Raw genomic sequence first — 20,820 nt, 5'->3', positions numbered from 1 at the left:
TTAGTAACCTACTTTGATGTTTAAAGATGTCCCCTTCAGTTTTGTCTGACTTATCAGTAGTATTTACAGTGTAGAGCAGACGGAATTAAACTTCTTTGACACACATGGGGCTTTAAGAGACCACACACCATTCTGAGTGATTCCAAATAATTTTCACATGAATGGCTAAACTGGGGAAATGTATAATTTATAAGGACTTGAGTAAATCGAAGAGCCAAAAGTGTTTTAAAATCATTGGTAGAAAAAAAATTAAATTGAAAGGTTACAAGTAAGAAATTAAAATTTTAAGTCAAAATATTGCAACCAAGAAATTAAGTCTTATGTGTGAAGTCCTCCCCAAATTTCACGTTTGAGCAGATCTGCTGACAGCTCTGTAACAAGACTCATGCTTTTAGCATTTAACAATAGAAATATTTTTCTAAAATACGACATAATTGATTTTGCTTTTAGGAAAAATTCCCCTAGTGAAAACAAGTACTGTGAGGAGTTCAGATGTTAGTCTCCTTTGTCTCAGCGACTTTCCAACAGTGTCACATTGCAAATGTTCCCTGTGCTCACAAATATACCGAGATCAGGGCCTGGGAGGTGGCTCAACTGGCAAGGTGCTCGAGCATGAGGCCCCGAGTCTAGATCCCTGGCACACTCCTTCAAGGCACGACCTGTCATCCCAGCACAAGGGAGGTAAGGAAGGGTGATCCCCAGGGCTTAGAGGTCTTGCCAAATCAGCGAGCTCCAGTTCCAGTGGAAAAGCCTGTCTTGAAAAACACAAGAGGGGCTGGTGAGATGGCTCAGTGGGTAAGAGCACCCCGACTGCTCTTCCGAAGGTCCGAAGTTCAAATCCCAGCAACCACATGGTGGCTCACAACCATCTGTAACAAGATCTGACGCCCTCTTCTGGAGTGTCTGAAGACAGCTACAGTGTGTACTTACATAAAATAAATAAATAAATCTTAAAAAAAAAAAGAAAAGTAAGGTTTTAAAAAAAAAAAAAAAAAAAAAAGAAAAACACAAGACAGGGACACAAGACAGGAAGACACCTGTCATCAAAAAGGGGATGGGCCGGAACACAGAACAATGCGTGCACATACATGCGTGTGCACTCACAAACACACAAACAACACACACACACACACACACACACACACGCACGCACACACACACACAACACACACGCACACACACGTTCGCACACACACCTGAAGGAAAATACTTCCACTGGACTGACTAGGTCATGCCTAGTTTGCTCAAGTGCTGTTAAAAACTAAAAGTCTTCTCTTCCTCAAGGTTGACTTCATCTTTTCTTCTTTCTTTCAGTAGATAATTATACCATAAAATTACAACTCAATAAACATTGAATAGAGAAAAGTAGAAATCGTCAAGGATTTTAAAACGTAAAGGGCAATTATAAACAGAACCATGGGCTGACTCCTGGTTTCCTTCAGTAAGATTGTTCTTTTTTAAACAATTGGTATAAACATAATTATAAATGAACACTGCTATTCTCAGCACTTTCTGTCCAGAAAATTCAGTATACCATATGAAAGCAACATTAAAGCATGTCAAGTAGTTTATGTACAACTTGATTTTCTAAATGCCAAGGTTAAAAGAAGGCACCAGAAATATTGAAAAGCACAAAAGAAGCAATGTAGAAATACTGTGAGATTATCATAACTCAGTTTGCCACAGGAAAAAATATTAAGATAAGACTGAAAATAAAATAAGCAGGTTATGATATAGCCAAATTATTGCAAAACATATCACATTGTCTGGCTGTACATTGCGGAGGTCACAGAAAGTGATTACTTTAAACTGTTTCTCCACAAATTAGCATGAATAAACACTGCTTTCCGTGGTTTCAAATATGCTATCTAAAAATGTAGTGGTGTTCCCTGGGGAAACTTGGTTCCAGTCTGAGGCATATGAGACCGGAGCCAGGAAGATGGAATTTGACAGACACTAATAGTAAAGATTAGTGACATCCCACAAACTTGCAGCTTCCTGCTGGGTTGGAAGCAACACTGACTAAGGAGAAAGCCATGAGCAATGGAGACAGACCTGTGTTCAAATCCTGACCCCAGCACTACAGGAAGTGTGGCCTGGGGAAGTCTCTGACTCTTTTCCCAAATGGAATTTCCAAAGCTAAACAAGGATCTAAGTGTTCCACATCTCCCTCAACAGTTGTTTGTGAGCACAGAAAGCAGACAGCTGCTCTGCCCTGAGTCGATCTGACTCAAAACTTGGCACCTGAAAAGTTTTAAAGTAACTGGAAATATTAGCATGGTACCATGGCAACATAAGACAGTGAGGTCAGATTTTCTATGGACGCTGATTGGCTCGTGGACCTGTACATAACTGAAATGTCACCTCCTCTCATAATCCTTAAAGTTAGTAGCTGATAATCAAAGGGAAATTTTTAAGTCTTAATGGGAAAAAAGAATTTAAGTGAGAAACAAAGAGGAGACTTAAGATGCTAAAAATGAGAAAAAAAGGTAGTTGTTTTTAATATTACCAGTTTATCGATTATAATTCTCAGGCTTAAAAGCATCTGTTTGAAGAAAAATCCCATTGCACAATGCCAGGGTATATACAATTTTATCAAAAATATAAATTTCTTTGATGACTAAGATAAACTCTAAATTAAAGACAAAATTAAATTCAAGGAGAATTTATTAGCTCAGAATCAAACACATAGGTTTGTCAAGGAGCTCATATGTACATGTATACACACATACATGTTATATGTAAATAATCTTTGCAGTGACTTAACTTCCTAAGGAGCAGTGCCAAGAACAGTGGCATTGCATTTCTTCTGGAGAAAGGGGTTGTAAGCACAAGGACAACAACCTGCAGTAGCTCCTTATACAGTGTTGACCTCTCTAAAGGGAGGCAAATCTGTCTTGGCTCAGAGAAGGACCTGCTCTTCAGGTGACATCTGTGTGGGAAGTTTACGCAACTCCTTTCACCTTTTAGGTTAAAGGTCAGGAACTTTTTCCAAGCAAAGTAAGAATATCATTTAGTATTCAAAATAGCATCAGTGATGTCACAGTGAGAAAGATGCAATTAGAGAGCTGAACAGTCCACACGTGGATTTCTGTCTACTGTAAAAGCAAATGTGAAGTGCACAGTGAGTGCTGCCTGATGTGCACTTGGGAGTAGCTTTCACCAGAGAAGAGTCTGAGCTTCTGTGAAGGTGGCCACTGTTTCAAGCGTAAATTTTACCCTTTGGAGCCCCCTGCAGGCTCTAATTGTTAACAACCGAATCCCATGGCAAGTAACACAAGCTGGGAGGACAGGCAGAGTAAGGACTGGAACTGTACTCAGAAACACAGGACAGCATGTAGTCTACAAACTCAAACAGCCTATACGCAGCCTCATTCCTCCTCAAGGAAAAAAACTAACACGGCAAGGTTATTTTAATGAATACTTCGATGTATCAACATCCCCCAGCGGAGGCAAGTTAAAATGGATTGGTAAAAAACTGAAAAACAGGAACTGACACAAACAGAAGAGCAATGTTTTGCACACTTTCCTCCGGCTACCAAAGCGCTTCCATGACCAAAATCTTAAAAAGAACCTATTCTGACCTTAACTGCACCTATATCAGGTCACCTGTCTCAGGATGCTGGAATGGTCTGCTTAGCTCAAGGCTGACTGCATCCAGATGCAGATGATCCTCTGAAACACCATCTCTTGGCCATAACTTTAATTCAGCAGAGGGAAAGTGACTTGTAACATATAATGGCAGTGTTAGTCTGAGCCAGTAACAGTTAGCTCCTAAAGTTAGAAAATATAAAAAGTGCAGGTCTGTCCTGCCACCAACATGACACAAATGTGCCCTACTGTAAACCAACTCAGACACACACCACATCTATGTCTACTATAACTAGTTCTGACCACGTCATATTTGGGGTTCAAAACATATATATATATGCCTTAGTATAATTTACATAAGAAACAGGAGAAAACAAAACAAATACTCTGATAAAACCAAAAATCTAACCAGAACTCCATTTTAGCAAAACAGTGTTACTCTTGGACACATACAGTGATGTTCAGAATGTTTGCCCCCGAGTTCCGGATACATGAAATCATCTATGATCCAAAACAAATGTCTACATTCAACTCCTTTGCCAGTCACATTATATAGACACTTCTCTAACTTTTTGAAAAGAAGGAAAATGGGATTGACCATTTTTTAATATCTTCTTGAAGTAAAAAATATAAAAGAAAATGACCATTCCCCTTAGAGAAGGCATAGCCACTTGGAGGGATATTTAATAATAGTGACTTAAAGATCAACAAGGGTCCGAATAACACACTTCCTGTCCTCTCTCACCATGGAATCCTGGTGCTGCCGTTTCCTACAAATCTTCAGATGCAGCACTGACGTGTGTCGAAAAATCATCTTTTCTGAAGGGCCCTTTTCTTTCTCCTATTCTAAGTATCCTTCCTACTGCTGGTAGGCACACTGATTATCTTTAGCAGTAAAATGTCATTGTCAAATTGCTTGTGCTTTATATCTGAGATACAAACGTGACCTTTCAAAACCATGGCTATGAAAGGTTCACTGTGGGGAGGGTGGGGCCTGGAAAGATGGCTTAGTGATTAAGAGCACTGACTGGCTGCTCTTATGAAGAACCCTCAGCACCCACAGGGCAGCTAACCTCCAGTTGTTCCAAGGGCTCCGGTGCCCCCTTCTGACAGTAAACACATGTGGTGCAGACATACACACAGGCAGAATACACATACAATAAAATGAAAACAATTAACCTTTGTAAGATTACTTACTAGCTGCACTTTCATACTTTTCTCCAAGTTTCTCTCCCTCCCTCCCTCCCTCCCTGAGCTGGGATCTCTTTGTCTCTCTGGTGGGACTCAACTTGTAAGGTAGGTACTGTTTCAGCCTCACAGCTGCAGGGGGTGCAGGCATATGCTGCCATGCTCCTCTGTGGTCCAGACTACCCTGCTGAAGGAGTGACTCGATTCCACACTTACAACTAGTGGGTGTGACAGCAGCTTCACACTGAGCAACAGTCCCTCATGTACATAAAGCATCCACACACATGCACTACTCACTCGGGCCCACACGCAAACTCACACTCGTGTTTCTTTCTTTCCAGAACAAGCCAGAATTACAGCTCTTTTAGTGATTGTTATAATTTTTGGAATGGTTCATAAATTTTTCCAGATTCTTTTAAATTTGTAATATTTTCATCTTTTTTTTTCTCTTTTCCCCCCAATTGTGAACCATTCCATATTGCATCTTTATTGCAAAAGTCAACATGCTTCTTAGAAATTCAGATTGTAATCGATAAAACAAACATTACATATATGAATTTAAATGTATAAACAGTTAGAAATCCAACAATATCTCCTATATACTATTACACAAGTTCACAATCTTGTAAAAACTATAATACAGGCATACTATACATCACGAGGAAACATCCTTCCTTTTCACATGATTTTTTTTCTTTGTGAAATAATGATCCATCACCACGGGTCTTTTTCATGGTAAAAGGACTGTTTTCCACTATCTCAGCTGGTGATGTCATTTTCCCAATGCTCCAAGAAGAAACTGAGAAAATTCCACATTCCTTGGGGTAACCTCTTTAGACTTGGGCAGAAATCTAGAAACTCTTACTGACTGGTCACACTGGCAGCTCTCTCTGTGGATCTGCTGCACAGAGCTTATACACTAGGACAGCAGAATTTGTCTCAAATGCTAAATGTTATCTCTATAAATAAAAATGCCAAGAAAACAAGTTATGGTGTGGAATTCACTTTTAAGAGAAATTCTAACAGTTGGGGACTGGTGGATGTGGATAAAGGGAGATATATATACACACATACACATATTCAGCTATTTTATGCTAACCTTAAGTTTTATAACAGTATAATTAATCCATATTTTAAATTCATTTTTGAGTTAAACACATTGGAGAAGAATTTTAGTTATTTTTAAGGACTACGGAAGGACCCAAAACCTTAATAAAAATGATCTCTCACATTAGCACCGTTCTCGTTCATCCTCTGCCCCCAGTAACTAAAAAGCCAAATAAATCCTCAACTCTCTCTATAGTGAGTGCATAAGATGTCGATCTTAAGGTTAAAAAAAAATCATATGAAAAGGAATCTCATTCTGCTCAACTGTCAGTCTACTGAGACTCTTCTTACAGCTTCACTAAGTGACTGTCATTTGCAGTCTCCAAATACAAAAATACAACAATTCTTATTGAAATCTATACGCTGGTAGTTTTAGTACACAAAAGAAAAAAAAACCAAACAAATTATTTACAAAATTATACAGTTTAAGAAAAAACTTTGTACAAAAAATATATAAATCCTTTGTTCCCTCTATCACGTTTAAATGGTCAGGACTCAAAATATTCACCACAATGAATCTTTCCAAATATATACCGACTGAGCCACAAACATCAAGAAAATTTCATTAGAGATGATGGAGAAGTGAGGAGCAAGATGCTTATTGAAGGTTCCCTGTTCTAATGTGTTCCTTCTTTATGGCTTTGCCTAGCCTCGGTGTCATCAGAAACACAACAATAACCTGGAGAGGAAGTCCCACTACAAAGGGAAAGCTACAGGAACTTCTAAGAGTCCTGGTGTTTGACACGTCATTCCAGGACAATATGAAGAGGAGAAAGATGATCAGAAGGTGGGACCTAATTCCTTGTCACTCCGTAAATCTAGAGTCCTGGTGGTTTTAAGTTTCTAAGCGAACTGTATCTATTTTAAGAAACAGTCTTTACCTCAGGGAACAAAACCCCGACACACTTAGTGATCACCAAGAACCTTCTGAAGCAAACAGGAAGTTTCAAATTTTCACACCACACATATTATAAAACAGATGTGTATCCTTGAAAAGTGACATCCTATGTACAGAAATCATTCATTTCTCCAGGGGGCAGTACAGTGTAGTGTTGCTCCTCTGCTTTTCCATCTAACATTCAGAACACAAGGACATAAATTTACATATATATTTTACTTAACAGACACTCTGTACAGTGTACAGTAAAAATGCACACAGTAAAGGAAACTGCCTACTAAAGTGTGTGTTCATGGACAGCAAAATCTATAAAATTATGAAAATATAAGGTCATCTAATCAATGTCAAGTTAGAATCTCATTTATTACTAGCTTATCCAGACTCCTAATCCCCACCTCAGCACCTCACCATCATCATTACAATGTAGGAAAAGACCTTCAGCTACCGGCCATTAACCCTTGTGTGTAACTGTCACTATGCTGAAACTTTAAGGGGAGGGAAGCCAGTAGTAACTCTGTCCCCTAAAATTCTGCCTGTATTTCCATCAAAGTGTCACTTATTTATAAAGGTGCTGGTTTAAACCTTTTACTGATGACTGGTTCTTGATTGCCCAACTGAATCACTTATTTCAAAAAGTCAGGCTCATTAATCAAAAGGGATGAGAAAGATACAAGGGAATGAGCAAAAGGGCAAAAGGCAAAATGAGGTTTATTTAAAAGGGGTAGGGGTGGGGGTGGGGACAACTGAAGCGATGCTCAGACATATCGACCCATGGAAGATGAGTGGCAAAGCCCCAGAGCAGGTGTGAGGAGGCGAGGGTGCAGCAGAGCCAGCGCCTGTGCCCTGTGGCTCCTGTGAACAGAGACCGTGGTTTTGCTGAAGCTTTGCCACACAGACTCTGAGAAAGACTGACTATAAAGCGGGCTCTTCCATGGTAAAAAAAAAAAAAAACCAACTAAATTTACTTTTCTTCCAAGGCCATCCTTGAAAGGAAAAGGTATTTAAATTACAAGTATCTCCAACTGTCTGACGACCCATTCATAATAGCTAAGAGTTAAAAGATTCCAGGCGATTTTGACATTTAATGAAATTTTTATCAGCAGATTTATAATCCAAAATAAAATTTCTGAACACCCTGTCTTTACATTGTAATCCAGCACCAAGAGCAGAAACAGATGGTGTGGAAGGTAAGGTTCTAGAGAATCCAGTCACTTCTGTGGATCTTCACAACTGTGTAAAGTCACGGCCTTTGGTGATTTGATATCATAGACAATTATGAGATGTGTTTGAATAGCAACTTGCTGTCCTTAAACCTACTGTGTTGAAGAGAAAAAAATTTTTTGGCTCATTGACTTCTTTAAATAATTCTAAAAAGTTGTTCTTCTAAACAATATTTCTAAAAATTACACAACTCGCATCAAATTTCATCTTCGCCACGAACGAGACTCATATTCATCTTCATCTTCATCATCATCATCATGCAAAAACAAATCTGAGGTTTCTGTTTCCTAAAGAGAGGAGAATACACATCTGCTTAGCTGTGCACAAATGCATAGTAAAACAGCCACATGATAAACAGACTAGCAAGAAACCTAGGTCAGATTTATCCATACTTTATTTTTAGGGCAAAACAAAGCAACCAACAAATAAAGGAACAAAACTACTAAGCAACCAACAACCCCAATCTTCACATTTAAACACTGTCTGTGCATTGATCAACCAGATACAACAACCATGTTTGTTTCTCTGTAATGGGAACATTCAACATTCTTTTTTTTTTTTAATTTATTATTAGATATTTTCTTTATATATATTTCAAATGCTATCCCGAAAGTTCCCTATACCCTCCCTCCGCCCTGCTCCCCTACCCATCCACTCCTGCTTCTTGGCCCTGGTATTTCCCTGTACTGAGGCATATAAAGTTTGCAATACCAAGGGGCCTCTCTTCCCAGTGATGGCCGACTAGGCCATCTTCTGCTACATATGCAGCTAGAGACATGAGCTCTGAGAATACTGGTTAGTTCATATTTCAACATTCTTAATAGTGATCTTGAGTTGTACAACACCAACTGCAAACTGCCACTATAGTTCGGCTAACTCCCTAATGGAGGACTAGAGATTATGCTTCCTGTCAGGCTGTGACTCTGTACTTTTGTTTAACCCATTTCTCCTACCCACATCCCAGAACACATCTGACAGACTAATTACTATTTATCCTGTTTAAATTAAAAACATTATTGGAGGTTTCCACTGTAAATTATAAAAAAAATTAATGAAAACTAACTTTATTCCATTAACAAAAGTGAGGAAAATTAGTAATTTCCCCAATTTTTCCTGGGATATCTATCATTGATTTGTGAGGAATGAATATGCTTGGATATACTAACTTCTCCCATGACACCAACATTCCACATCTTATATGAAAATTTACAGTTTGACACAAAGAAGAAATATCCACAAATATCATCAAGGTGCCAAGATTTACTTTCTTCCTAATTTGGGAACATTTCTGCTTTTGTTATGGAAACTTGTCCATATAGACCACAGTCACTAACAAGAAAAACTTGATTCTTTTAAAAGCAAGATTATAAAGTCAGAAATAATTTACACTGTAGGGCTGAATATTCTTTGAATAAACTAATTAGAAGACAAAAATAAAAGGCAAACTTATTTCTCATATTTTAAGAGGCTAATTATTACCTGTAGGCTAGTTTTAGCTAACCTACTAAAAGGAAAGTGACACTATTCTATATGCATAGTACTTGACATAAAGAGAAACAGAAGGCAGTGCTGTGCCTCAGATCTTATTTTAATAGTTGACTTTACCTCTTCTTTGACTTCCTCTTCCTCGGTCTCAGTAGATATAGATGGTACCTTGGGCTTATGCCATGAGATCTGTAGCCGACGGTCTTTGAATTTTGATGCTTGGTTTGTAGCCTAAAGTACATTTTAGAAGAACACGTAAGTACATACTCATCTTTACTAAGGATTTTTTCAAACAGTGCTACTTAAAAAGTGGAGGGAAACAATCTGTCAACCAGGGTCTTTTTCAGCTAAGACACGCCTATATTTGGTCCCTATGTTTTATAGTCATGACACTACTGAGCAAAGTGACTTGAGGATAGCAAATAGTATCCTCATTCAGTGACTTGGTATTTACTTATCAAACCTTAAAATTGTATCATTTCTGAGATGAATCATCTCAGTCGCTACACTGCATTTCTCAGCTTATCTGATAACTCTATTTTCTCCCCATAACTTTCTTTTCTAGAGACAGGGCCTTGATAGATAGCGCCTAGGTTGACTTTGAACTCTCAACCTTCCTGCCTCAGCTTACCAAGCAGTAGGACTACTGATGTGTACCACCATGTTCACTTTCTTTTCTCAAATGCTCAGAATTCCCTAGCTCACAATGCACACAATAAATGCAAGTGAGAGCTGGGCCTGATGTCTCACACCTGTAATCCCAGCACCCAAAAGTCTGAGACAGAGGATTATTCCAAGTTCACCCTGGCTACACTGTGAGTTCCAAATACGTCTGAACTACAGAATGAAACCTAGTCTTTAAAAGAAAGAGCCATTGTCCCTCCCAGCCATGGTAAAACCCTGTTTCTTTCACTAAGCCTCAACACCAAGTAGTTCCATGGGTTGAATCCAGGATCGTGTACACACTATCTAAGTGTCCACCAGAGTTACATCCCTAGCCCTAATCCTCAGTACAATTTTCTAAATACTTCTCAGCAAAGTCAATGAAAAGAAAACATTTCCCTGGATGTGTGTCAGGATGAGGGAGGTACGGAAGCTTGTTAGGAAGACTGTTACTAGGATGCTGAGAAAAGGATTTTATGAATTTGAAATAAGCCTAAGTTATATATTGTGAGTTGTAGGCTACCTGAGTTATAGAGTGAAACCAATCTTAAAAATCAAACAAAGGCTGTGGTAGTGGTGTACAGCCATAAGCTTAGCACTAGGAGGCAGGATGATTAAGAGATCTAAGGAAATTTTGGCTATAGAGTGGACTTGAGAGGGTAGCCTGAACCTCATGAGACCTTCTCAACAAACTACAAAGGCTACAAGACAACAAAGTGTGAAAACAAAAAGGAAAAGCAATTGAGCAAAAGGGAAGGAAGGGGAAGGGAAAGGTCTAGAAGAGGAAAGAAAAGTACAAACAGGGAAAAGAGAGAAAGCATGACAGAGACCACTTATAGGCTAAAAACCCTCTAATATTTTACAACTTGGCTCTTTATAGAACAAGTCTACCAGCATTTACTTTTTTCATGTATATGCATGCATATGTGGGTCTGTGAGCTTATGCCTTGAGACTACAGGTGCCCACGTGAAGCCAGAAGCAGATCCTTGGTGCTACTAGAGCTACAGGCCCCGTCATGCTTCTAGACTCTTCAAGAATATGACTTTAAGATGGGTGAAGTGGTGTACACTTTTAACGTCAGCAATCAGGAGACTGAAGCAGACAGATCTCTGTGAGTTTCAGACTAGTCCGGTCTACAAGGTGAGTTCTAGGACAGCCAACACTTTTATAAAAAGAGACTTTGTCTCAAAAAGAACACAAATAAAAAAGAATCCCAGCACTGAGGAAGCAAAGACAGGAGGGTCTCTGTAAGTTTGAGGCCAGCCTGGTCTACATAGTTTTAGAAGAACCAGTGCTATGTAGAGAGACCCCCATCTCAACCCCCATCCCATCTATGCCCCCCCAAAAGAAAGAAAGCAGGAAATGCTCTTAACTGCTGGGCCATTTCTCTAGGCCCCAAATCTGCCAATTTTTGATACATACTATTAAGATATATGTACCTATGTTGAGGATAACCTGGACTATATATTACATATTTATTTTATATTACATATTATGTTTAGTTTTTATATATCTATATGTGTTCAGATGTGTATTTGCTTGTGGAAAACTCAGGCTGACACTGGTATCTTTCTTGATGTATTTTCTTATTTTTTTGAGACAGGAGTTCTCTCTGAAGCCTGAGTTCAACAACTGCCTAGCTTAGTTGCCAGAAAGCCTCAGGGTTTGTCTCTGTTGCCCTAGCACTGACACTGCAGATGCACGCTGCTGGCCTAGCTTTTACATGGCTGCTAAGGATCTCAACTCAGTTCTCACGTTTTCAACCAATGAGCCATCTCCCCAGCCCCATCTGTATACATTTTAATGAGAGTGAAGCCTTTGGGCATTAAGATTTGCCTCACAACCTTTAACATAGAATAGAGTTGAAATATTTTTCTCAAGATGTCAGAGGAGTGGAGTGGGGGTGGCAGTGAAATGGCTTAATAGATAAAGTACTTGTGACCAGGTTGGATGGCCACAAAGATAGAAGAGAGAGAACCAACTGAAAGTTGTTCTTTGATCTGTACATGCATGCTGTGATACATGCATTCCTCCTGACCCCACATAAATAATGTAAATTGTAAAAAGTTGCCTAGGTCTGGGTAGACCTGGTTATCATGGCTGCAGTACTTGTCAGCCGTGTAATCATGATGGGCAGTTTAAAATTTGGTTTTGAATCTGAAGAAAAGACTTTCACTGGAGACTGGGGAGGCTCAACCTGTATAGTGGTTGCCTAGGACGAACAAGCTCCTTGGTTAAATTGCCACCAACACCCAAAATCAGGTACATGTACACACATGCCTGTGATCCAAGTGTTTGGAAGATCAGAAATGCAAGGCTACGGCTGGAAAGATGACTCAGTAGTTAAGTGCACCAACTGCTTTTTCAAAGGTCTTGAGATCAATTCCCAGCAACCACATGGTGGCTCACAACCATCTGTAATGGAATCTCATGCTCTCTTCTGGTGTGTCTGAAGACATTGACAGTATATGCACATACATAAAATAAATAAATAAATCTTTAAAAAAAAAGGAAAAAGAGATGCAAGGTTGTCCTTGTTTGCATGGGAGTCTGGGGCCAACCTGGGATACTTGAAACTGTCTAAAATTTTAAAGGAGACTTTACTGTATAAAATTTCACATGTTTTTTATACTTATAGTCATTTCATATTACATGAACCCATTTATGAAACTCTAATTCAGGACTATTTACCAAATGAATTAGTGAATGGCTGGAAAGAGAATGAATATACTGCACGTTTATCTGTTGTAGCTGATCTCTATTTATAGCTCTGTTGACACTATATAAAGAATAAACATGTTTACTACCTAATAATTTGAGTTTTGCCTCTATTCCAGATTACTTTCATTTTTTTACCTAGAAATACCTGGAAAGCTGTGAAATAATCCTAAGATCAAATATGGCTTTGGAACACCATGCCACTACAAACATGTTTATGTAAATTATTACGAAACATCGAAGTAAAACCTACTTTCTGACCTTCAAAAGTACATTAATAAGAACTTGATAAAAGTTGTGTTTTAACAACTAACATTTCTAACCTAGAAATAATTTGATATTTATAGACAGTGGTAAACAAAGTGCTGAGTGCATTCTTTTTAAGAGTTAGTATGAGTTACATTAAAAACTTACTGAGAAATGCTGAAGCAACTCATCTTTTTCCTCCTCAATGAATCCTCCACCTGGGAGAGCTTTGGGGCGGTGATCCACCACCATGTGATTCAGTGAGCCCCTCCCTCTTCCTCGACCCCTGCCTCTTCCTCGGCCTTGAGAGGATATGGTCTTTCCTCTCCCCACAGGTAAAATACCTAATCTTGCAGCCTAAATAAAAAAATCAGAGGTAATATACATTGTTAGATTAATCCTTCATAAGTACATAAAGAGAAAATCTATTTTCTTTTTTTTTCTTTTTTTTTTATAGAATAGCGTTTATTCAGGGCATGGGTAGGGGAGTTAAGAGGGTAGCAGAGGCAGAGAAAGGTAGAGAGAAGGAGAGAATAGAGAAATGGGGGCTGGCCATGGCCACGTGGAGAGAGGGGGTTAGGGAATTGGGAGTAAGGGGGCAAGAGGCAAGAGAAAGGCAAGAGTGTAAAAGGGTAAGAGCGAAAATCTATTTTCTGAGATGTTATGCGAGTTAACTCTCACCTCAACTTGTAACTGACTGAGCTTTTTACGTAATTCTGTTGTATCTTCTCCTGAAGAGAGCCTCTTGTGGAGGTCCAACTCTGTGTCCAACAACTCCTTCTGGGCCTGGGAAAAACAAAAGAGGGAAGGAAGAGATTAGGTAACTACTAATATCTTATTCAGAGCATTATAGCTACATAATGATGTGCTCCTTTGCAAAATGCTCAAAGGAAATTAACCCTCATAGGCATACTGTAAACACAGTCAGCATGATGATTCTGCTGGAAAGGCAAAGGGTTAACTTTTCACATAATAAAGCGTCACAAATGAAATGCAACTAATCAAATAAAAATTATATAGAAAGTATTTATTAACTTTACAAAAGACCAGTAGTATGGCTTACACCTATAATCCCAGTAATCAGAGGTTAAAGCAGGCCTGTCTAAAATTAGAGCCACTCCTGAGTGAGTGAAATCTTGTCTTTAAAACAATTAAATGAATTAATTTAAAAAGTACAACAGTATAAATAAAGAACAGTAGAGAATTAATTTCAGGCTGGTGCTCTATTATGGCCACTCTCTCTTTTTGTATGAGACAAATTATCGGTTTGAAGTAGCTGTGGAAGACTTCTGTTCCCTCTCATGCTCTTTATTTTTCATTGTATGTATGTGTGCACATCTGTTTGGGGTTTGCATAGTCTTTAAGGTCAGAAGATGGTGTTGATCCTGTTGAAAAGGCAGTTGGGAGCCACCTGATGTGGTGCTGGGAAGAGAGCTTGGGTCTCTAGAACAGTATTCATTCCTAACCATCAAGCTCTTTCTGTAGCCCCCTGTAACTTGCAAGAGGCACATCTGGCTGGGTATGGTGACACATGCCTATAGTCCCATTTAAAATAAATAGAAAGCTGAGTTGAAAGGATCACTAAAGCCTACAAGTTTGTGGCCAACCCGAGTAATAACCAAAGACCCTCTTTTAGAGAGAGAGAGAGAGAGAGAGAGAGAGAGAGGGAGAGGGAGGGAGAAAGGGAGAAAGGACAGAAGGAAGGGAGGGAGGGAGGGAGGGAGGGAGGGAGGGAGGGAGGACAGAAGAAAGGTAGGCAGGGAAGGAGGGAGAAAGCCATATGTACCTGCTGGAACTAAAGGAAACATAATTTATATATCTAAATTGCATTTTAAAAGATTTTTCTTTTTAGTTTTATTTGTGTGTTTTGTATGCTTAGATGTATGTGCCTGGTGCTCAGAGAGGTAAGAAGAGGGCATAGGATTACGTGTATCTGAAATTACAGATGGTTGTGAGCTGTCATGTAGTTACAAAACCTGGGTCTTCCTCAAGAGTAGCAACTGCTCTTAACATTGAGCTGTCTTTCCAGCACCTGGACCCATACCTTTCAAAGCTTTCTTTTTCCCCTTACAGAAATGTGGGTTACCCTCCTTGGCTATAACACACTGGCTGGGAGCTCACTGCATAGCTAGGACTGGTTGTGAGCTTCTCCTTTTCCTGCTTCTGCTCCCAGTACTGGAAGTACAAGTGCTTTTCTACATCCAGCTTTCAAGAGAAGTTCCACTGAAGATTTAGTGTTTCAGACAAACAGACCCAGGTATTTATTTAGCATGGACATGTGACACTATACATTTGTGGTGCTCAGAGGACAACCAGTGGGAATCATTCCTCTCCTAACACCATGTGGGTTCTCCTGTGAGAAGAACTTAAGATTCTTTTTTTTTTCTTTTTTTTTTAAAAGATTTATTTATTTATTATATCTAAGTACACTGTAGCTGTCTTCAGAAACACCAGAAGAGGGCATCAGATCTCATTCCAGATGGTTGTGAGCCACCATGTGGTTGCTGGGAATTGAACTCAGGACCTTTGGAAGAGCAGTCAGTGCTCTTAACTGCTGAGCCATCTCTCCAGCCCCCTTTTTTTCTTTTTTTATTAGATATTTTCTTCATTTACATTTCAAATGCTATCCCCAAAGCCCCCTATACTCCCCCACCCTGCTCCCCAACCCACCCACTCCTGCTTCCTGGCCCTGACATTCCCCTGGACTGGGGCATATGATCTTTGCCAGACCAAGGGCCCTCTCTTCCCAATGATGGCCGACTAGGCCACCCTCTGCTACATATGCAACTAGAGACACAGCTCCAGGGGGTACCGGTTAGTTCATATAGTTGATCCTCCTATGGGGATGCAGACCCTTTTAGCTCCTTGGTTATTTTCTCTAGGTCCTCCATTAGGGGCCCTGTGTTCCATCCAACAGATGACTGTGAGCATCCACTTCTGTATTTGCCAGGCACTGGGCATAGCCTCACAAGAGATAGCTCTATCAGGGTCCTGTCAGCAAAATCTTTCTGGCATATGCAATAGTGTCTGGGTTTGGTGGTTGTATATGGGATGGATCCCCAGGTGGCGCAGACTCTGGTGGTCCTTCCTTCAGTCTCAGCTCTGAACTTTGTCTCTGTAATTCCTACCATGGGTATTTTGTTCCCCATTCTAAGAAGGAACGAAGTATCCACACTTTGGTCTTCCTTCTTCTTGAGTTTCATGTGTTTTGCAAATTGTATCTTGAGTATTCTAAGTTTCTGGGCTAATATCTGCTTATCACTGAGTGCATATCATGTGTGTTCTTTTGTGATTGGGTTACCTCACTCAGGATGATATCCTCCAGATCCATCCATTTGCCTAAGAATTTCATAAATTCATTGTTTTTAATAGCTGAGTAGTACTCCATTGTGTAAATGTACCACATTTTCTATATCCATCCCTCTATTGAGGGACATCTGGGTTCTTTCCAGCTTCTGGCTATTATAAATAAGGCTGCTATGAACATAGTCGAGCACGTATCCTTATTACAAGTTGGAACATCTTCTGGGTATATGCCCAGGAGAGGTGTTGCTGGATCTTCCGGTAGTACTATGTTCAATTTTCTGAGGAACCGCCAGACTGATTTCCAGAGTGGCTGTATCAGCTTGCAATCCCACCTATAATGGAGGAGTGCTCCTCTTTCTCCACATCCTCGCCCGCATTGGCTGTCACCTGAATTTTTGATCTTAGCCATTCTGACTGGTGTGAGGTGGAACCTCAGGGTTGTTTTGATTTGCATTTCCATTATGATTGAGGATGTTGAACATTTTTTCAGGTGCTTCTCAGCCATTGGGTACTCCTTAGTTGAGAATTCTTTTGTTTAGCTCTGTACCCCATTTTTTAATAGGGTTATTTGATTTTCTGGAGTCCATCTTCTTGAGTTCTTTATATATATTAGGTATTAGTCCCCTATCTGATCAATCAAAGAAAATGCAAAATGCAAAAGGATCCTAACTCAAAACATCCAGGAAATCCAGGACACAATAAGAAGACCAAACCTAAGGATAATAGGTATAGATGAGAATGAAGATTTTCAACTTAAAGGGCCAGTAAATATCTTCAACAAAATTATAGAAGAAAACTTCCCAAACCTAAAGAAAGAGATGCCCATGAACATACAAGAAGCCTACAGAACTCCAAATAGACTGGACCAGAAAAGAAATTCCTCCCGACACATAATAATCAGAACAACAAATGCACTAAATAAAGATAGAATATTAAAAGCAGTAAGGGAAAAAGGTCAAGTAACATATAAAGGCAAGCCTATTAGAATTACACCAGACTTCTCACCAGAGACTATGAAAGCCAGAAGATCCTGGACAGATGTTATACAGACCCTAAGAGAACACAAATGCCAGCCCAGGCTACTATACTCAGCAAAACTCTCAATTACCATAGATGGAGAAACCAAAGTATTGCATGACAAAACCAAATTCACACAACATCTTTCCACGAATCCAGCCCTTCACAGGATAATAAAGGGGAAATACCAACACAAGGATGGATACTACACCCTAGAAAAAGCAAGAAAGTAATCCTTTAACAAACCTAAAAGAAGACAGCCACAAGAACAGAATCCCAACTCTAACAACAAAAATAACAGGAAGCAACAATTACTTTTCCTTAATATCTCTCTCAATTCCCTAAGAACTTAGATTCTTATGCTGTGCATCATACCACAGTGAGTCATCTCAGCTGCCCAATAATTTATTCTTAAATTAATAATAGAATGATTTCAAATATACTATATATGTTATGTTTATATATAAATGTATATGTAATAAGCTTACTCCCATTTCTTCAAGGGCTGAAAGTAACCTAAAAAAAATTTCAATGCATGATACAATGAAATCTTATACAAAAGTGCTCTCCTAGGGTAAAAAAATGGACAAACCAATAAAATTAGGAATAACTGGATCCAGAATTTCTAATTATTCTTTTATTGAACATGTCACATCTAGCTGGGCAGTGGTAGCACACGCAATCCCAGGACTTGGGAAGCAGAGGTAGGCAGATTCCTGAGTTCAAGGCCAGCCTGGTCTACAGAGTGAGTTCCAGGGCTACACAGAGAAACCCTGTCTCAAACCCACCCCCCACCCCCACCAAAAAAAAAAAAAAAAAAAAAAAAAAACAGGTTACATCTATACTCTTGTCAAAATCAATGTGTGTTTGATTAGTAAGGGATCATAGCATAACTGAAATAGGAAATTTCTTTCCTTTTTACATTTTATTAATTTCTCTTTTAACACAGACAAGTAAAACTTTAATTTAAATAAAGTTATGTGTGCTAGGGGTGTAGCTCAGCAAAGTGAGCTTGCTAGGCATACACAAGGCCCTACCTAGTTCAGTTCCCAGCACTGAATACACTGAGTGAGATGACATGTGTTAATGGCATCAGTACTGTGGAGGTGGGAGTAGGAGGGAAAGTACAAGGCTAGCCTTGACCATATGAGTTTGAGACCAGCCTAGATACATGAGACTCTATCTCAAAAAAAAAAAAGAAATTTTTTTAAAAAAATTATCCCACATTATAGTAGCACATGTCTGTAATGACCACACTTAATACTCAGCCTGAGGCAGGAGAATAACAAATTCAACACCAGCCTAGGCTTTTGAATGAAACTGTTTCAAACAAACCACACAGATAAACAAAGATACCTCCCCCAAACCAAAAAAAAAAAACCACATCTTCCCTGAAAACTAAATAAACTTTTAGGCCTTTAAAAATGTAAACGTCCAGACCAACAGATCATTAGGGCTTGTGTATACTCACTGGTACAGCAACTGTTTAAAAATGCATGTAGCCCTGGGTTCTAGCCCAGCACATTTGTCCACGTAGGATTTTAAACCTTTCTCAAAGAGCTTACATCACATCAGTAAAAACAGACTGCCTAACTGCTTGCTGATCTCACTCCTCATTTACCAGCTACCATCATGGCTGCCTGTGGGTTGCACTGTACTCTCAAAGTACTAAGCACATTATAGATGTTCTGTAAAGATGCTAGGGGAGAAATGCAATTAGATACCTCTGTTTTTGTCTTTACTTTGGACGGTGTGGAGACTGTAGAAGATGTTTTTAATTCATCTTTCAATTGTGAGATCTTCTCTCCCAGTTCTTTCAAGGTCTTCATTATATTTGCTCTTTCTTCTGGTTTCATGTTTTTGTTCTTTTCTAGTTTAGAAATCAGCATCTACAAAATAACCAGGAAAAACTAAGCCTATATTTGGCAAATCTAAGCCTTACAATTTTAACTTTGTAAATCAGTTTTATAGACCATTCCAGAATGCAAAGGATTCCTTGAGTACCTTCTGGCATTCTATCTGCTTTTCCAACATTTCTTGTTTCTTTTTCCTCATGTCTTGCTGTAACTTCATTGCTTCCTGAGTAAGGTAAACAAAGAAGTCAGTAATGGATTAAAAAAAAAATCTAATTATACATTCCCAACTCATTTTTTCCTCTCTAAACTGGACTTTCCTCCCTAAATCAAAAATGATGAAAGTGGCAGGTGGGGTATACAATGTGGCTAGAACATGTCTATAAGCCCAGGACTCAAACGACTGAAGCAAAAGAGATCACGAACTGGAGGTGAATTGGAGATCAGCCGGGGCTATACAAGAAGAACCTGTCTAAAAACAAAACAAAACAAAACAAAACAAAACAAAACTCCTAAAATCAAAACTGAAACCTTTGAATTTATTTTCCCAACAATTCCAGTAAATTGTGTGATTTATAGCTATTCTTTGCATCTTTAAAGAAAAGCAAACTGTTTTGACTTCCAGTATGATAGGTCAAACCCTTATTCCTGAAGCTTCAGGTTTTAAAGTAGGAGATACACCTCATATTAGGAATGATCGGGACTCAAAAATTTTTGCCTGGAACATTTTGTTTCTACCCTCCTGGGAATTAAATCTCCCTATGGAGACAGTATATATAAATATGTGTTTTTACTGAAAATCCCAATGTAAACAGCTTAAATCCTAAATGATTTAAAATGGCTCATAAACATGTTACACTTCTGTGAAATTTTACCTGACTTTAAAAAAAGAATTTGAAGATACTCTGTGCTGGGGGTGTGGCTCAGTGGTAAACCACTTATCCAGCGTGTGCCAGGCCCTGGGCTCCATTCCTAGTATCATCATCCCACCCACCCCAAGAAGAAAGTAAAATTGTCGCTTTTCTTCCTTGAATGAAAAAAAAAAAAGAAATGTGGTGGTGTATGCCTTTAATCCCAGAGGCCAGCCTGACACAGAGAAACACTGTCTCGAACCTGGCCCTACCCAAAAAGAAATATAAAAAACATTCGTGGTTATAGTTCAGTGATTATGTGTTTAGTGTACTCAAGGCCCTCAGCTTAATACTCAGAACCAAAGCCTATCTATTAAATGTGGCACTGAAGGTAACTGTGAAGCATTTTTTGGGAGTTGTTCATCATTTTTAAGTGTATTAAATGGAAGAGAACGCACAGCCTGATGGGAATGTAAAGGTGTTAGCATAGGTGCAGAAGAATGGTAGCTATTACCTGTTTCTTCTTAAGAACTTCTTGAACATCATGAGATTTAGACCCTGAACAAAGTTTTGAAGGTGCCTTTAAGTTTGAAGAGCTGTAAATTGTTTTTGGATGGCCTGGAGTAGAAAATACCTAAAACATTTACAAAAAAACAAAAAACAAAAACAAAAACC

General features: G+C 39.0%; 1 protein-coding gene across 4 annotated transcripts in view; it reads right to left on the bottom strand.

Annotated features, from left to right (window-relative positions):
* Positions 1-5,141: 5,141 nt before the first annotated feature.
* Rbm27 (RNA binding motif protein 27) overlaps positions 5,142-20,820 on the bottom strand; it is a 66,338-nt gene continuing 50,659 nt past the window's right edge. For 3 of the 4 annotated variants that reach the window (XM_006525863.3, XM_017317887.2, NM_172626.2), the window contains 7 exons: positions 20,660-20,779; positions 19,446-19,520; positions 19,166-19,330; positions 13,800-13,904; positions 13,287-13,475; positions 9,611-9,721; positions 5,142-8,292 (listed from right to left, as the gene is read on the bottom strand). In XM_006525863.3, coding sequence (XP_006525926.1) covers positions 8,209-8,292; positions 9,611-9,721; positions 13,287-13,475; positions 13,800-13,904; positions 19,166-19,330; positions 19,446-19,520; positions 20,660-20,779 — 849 coding nt within the window. In that variant the 3' untranslated portion in view covers positions 5,142-8,208. The remainder of the gene's footprint in view (positions 8,293-9,610; positions 9,722-13,286; positions 13,476-13,799; positions 13,905-19,165; positions 19,331-19,445; positions 19,521-20,659; positions 20,780-20,820) is intronic. The other variant, XM_006525864.3, reaches the window with a different exon arrangement.

This window comes from Mus musculus, chromosome 18 (genome assembly GCF_000001635.26).
Source record: "Mus musculus strain C57BL/6J chromosome 18, GRCm38.p6 C57BL/6J".
In the NCBI taxonomy this organism is placed as follows: domain Eukaryota; kingdom Metazoa; phylum Chordata; class Mammalia; order Rodentia; family Muridae; genus Mus; species Mus musculus.
This window is presented reverse-complemented; position numbering and strand designations above follow the sequence as displayed.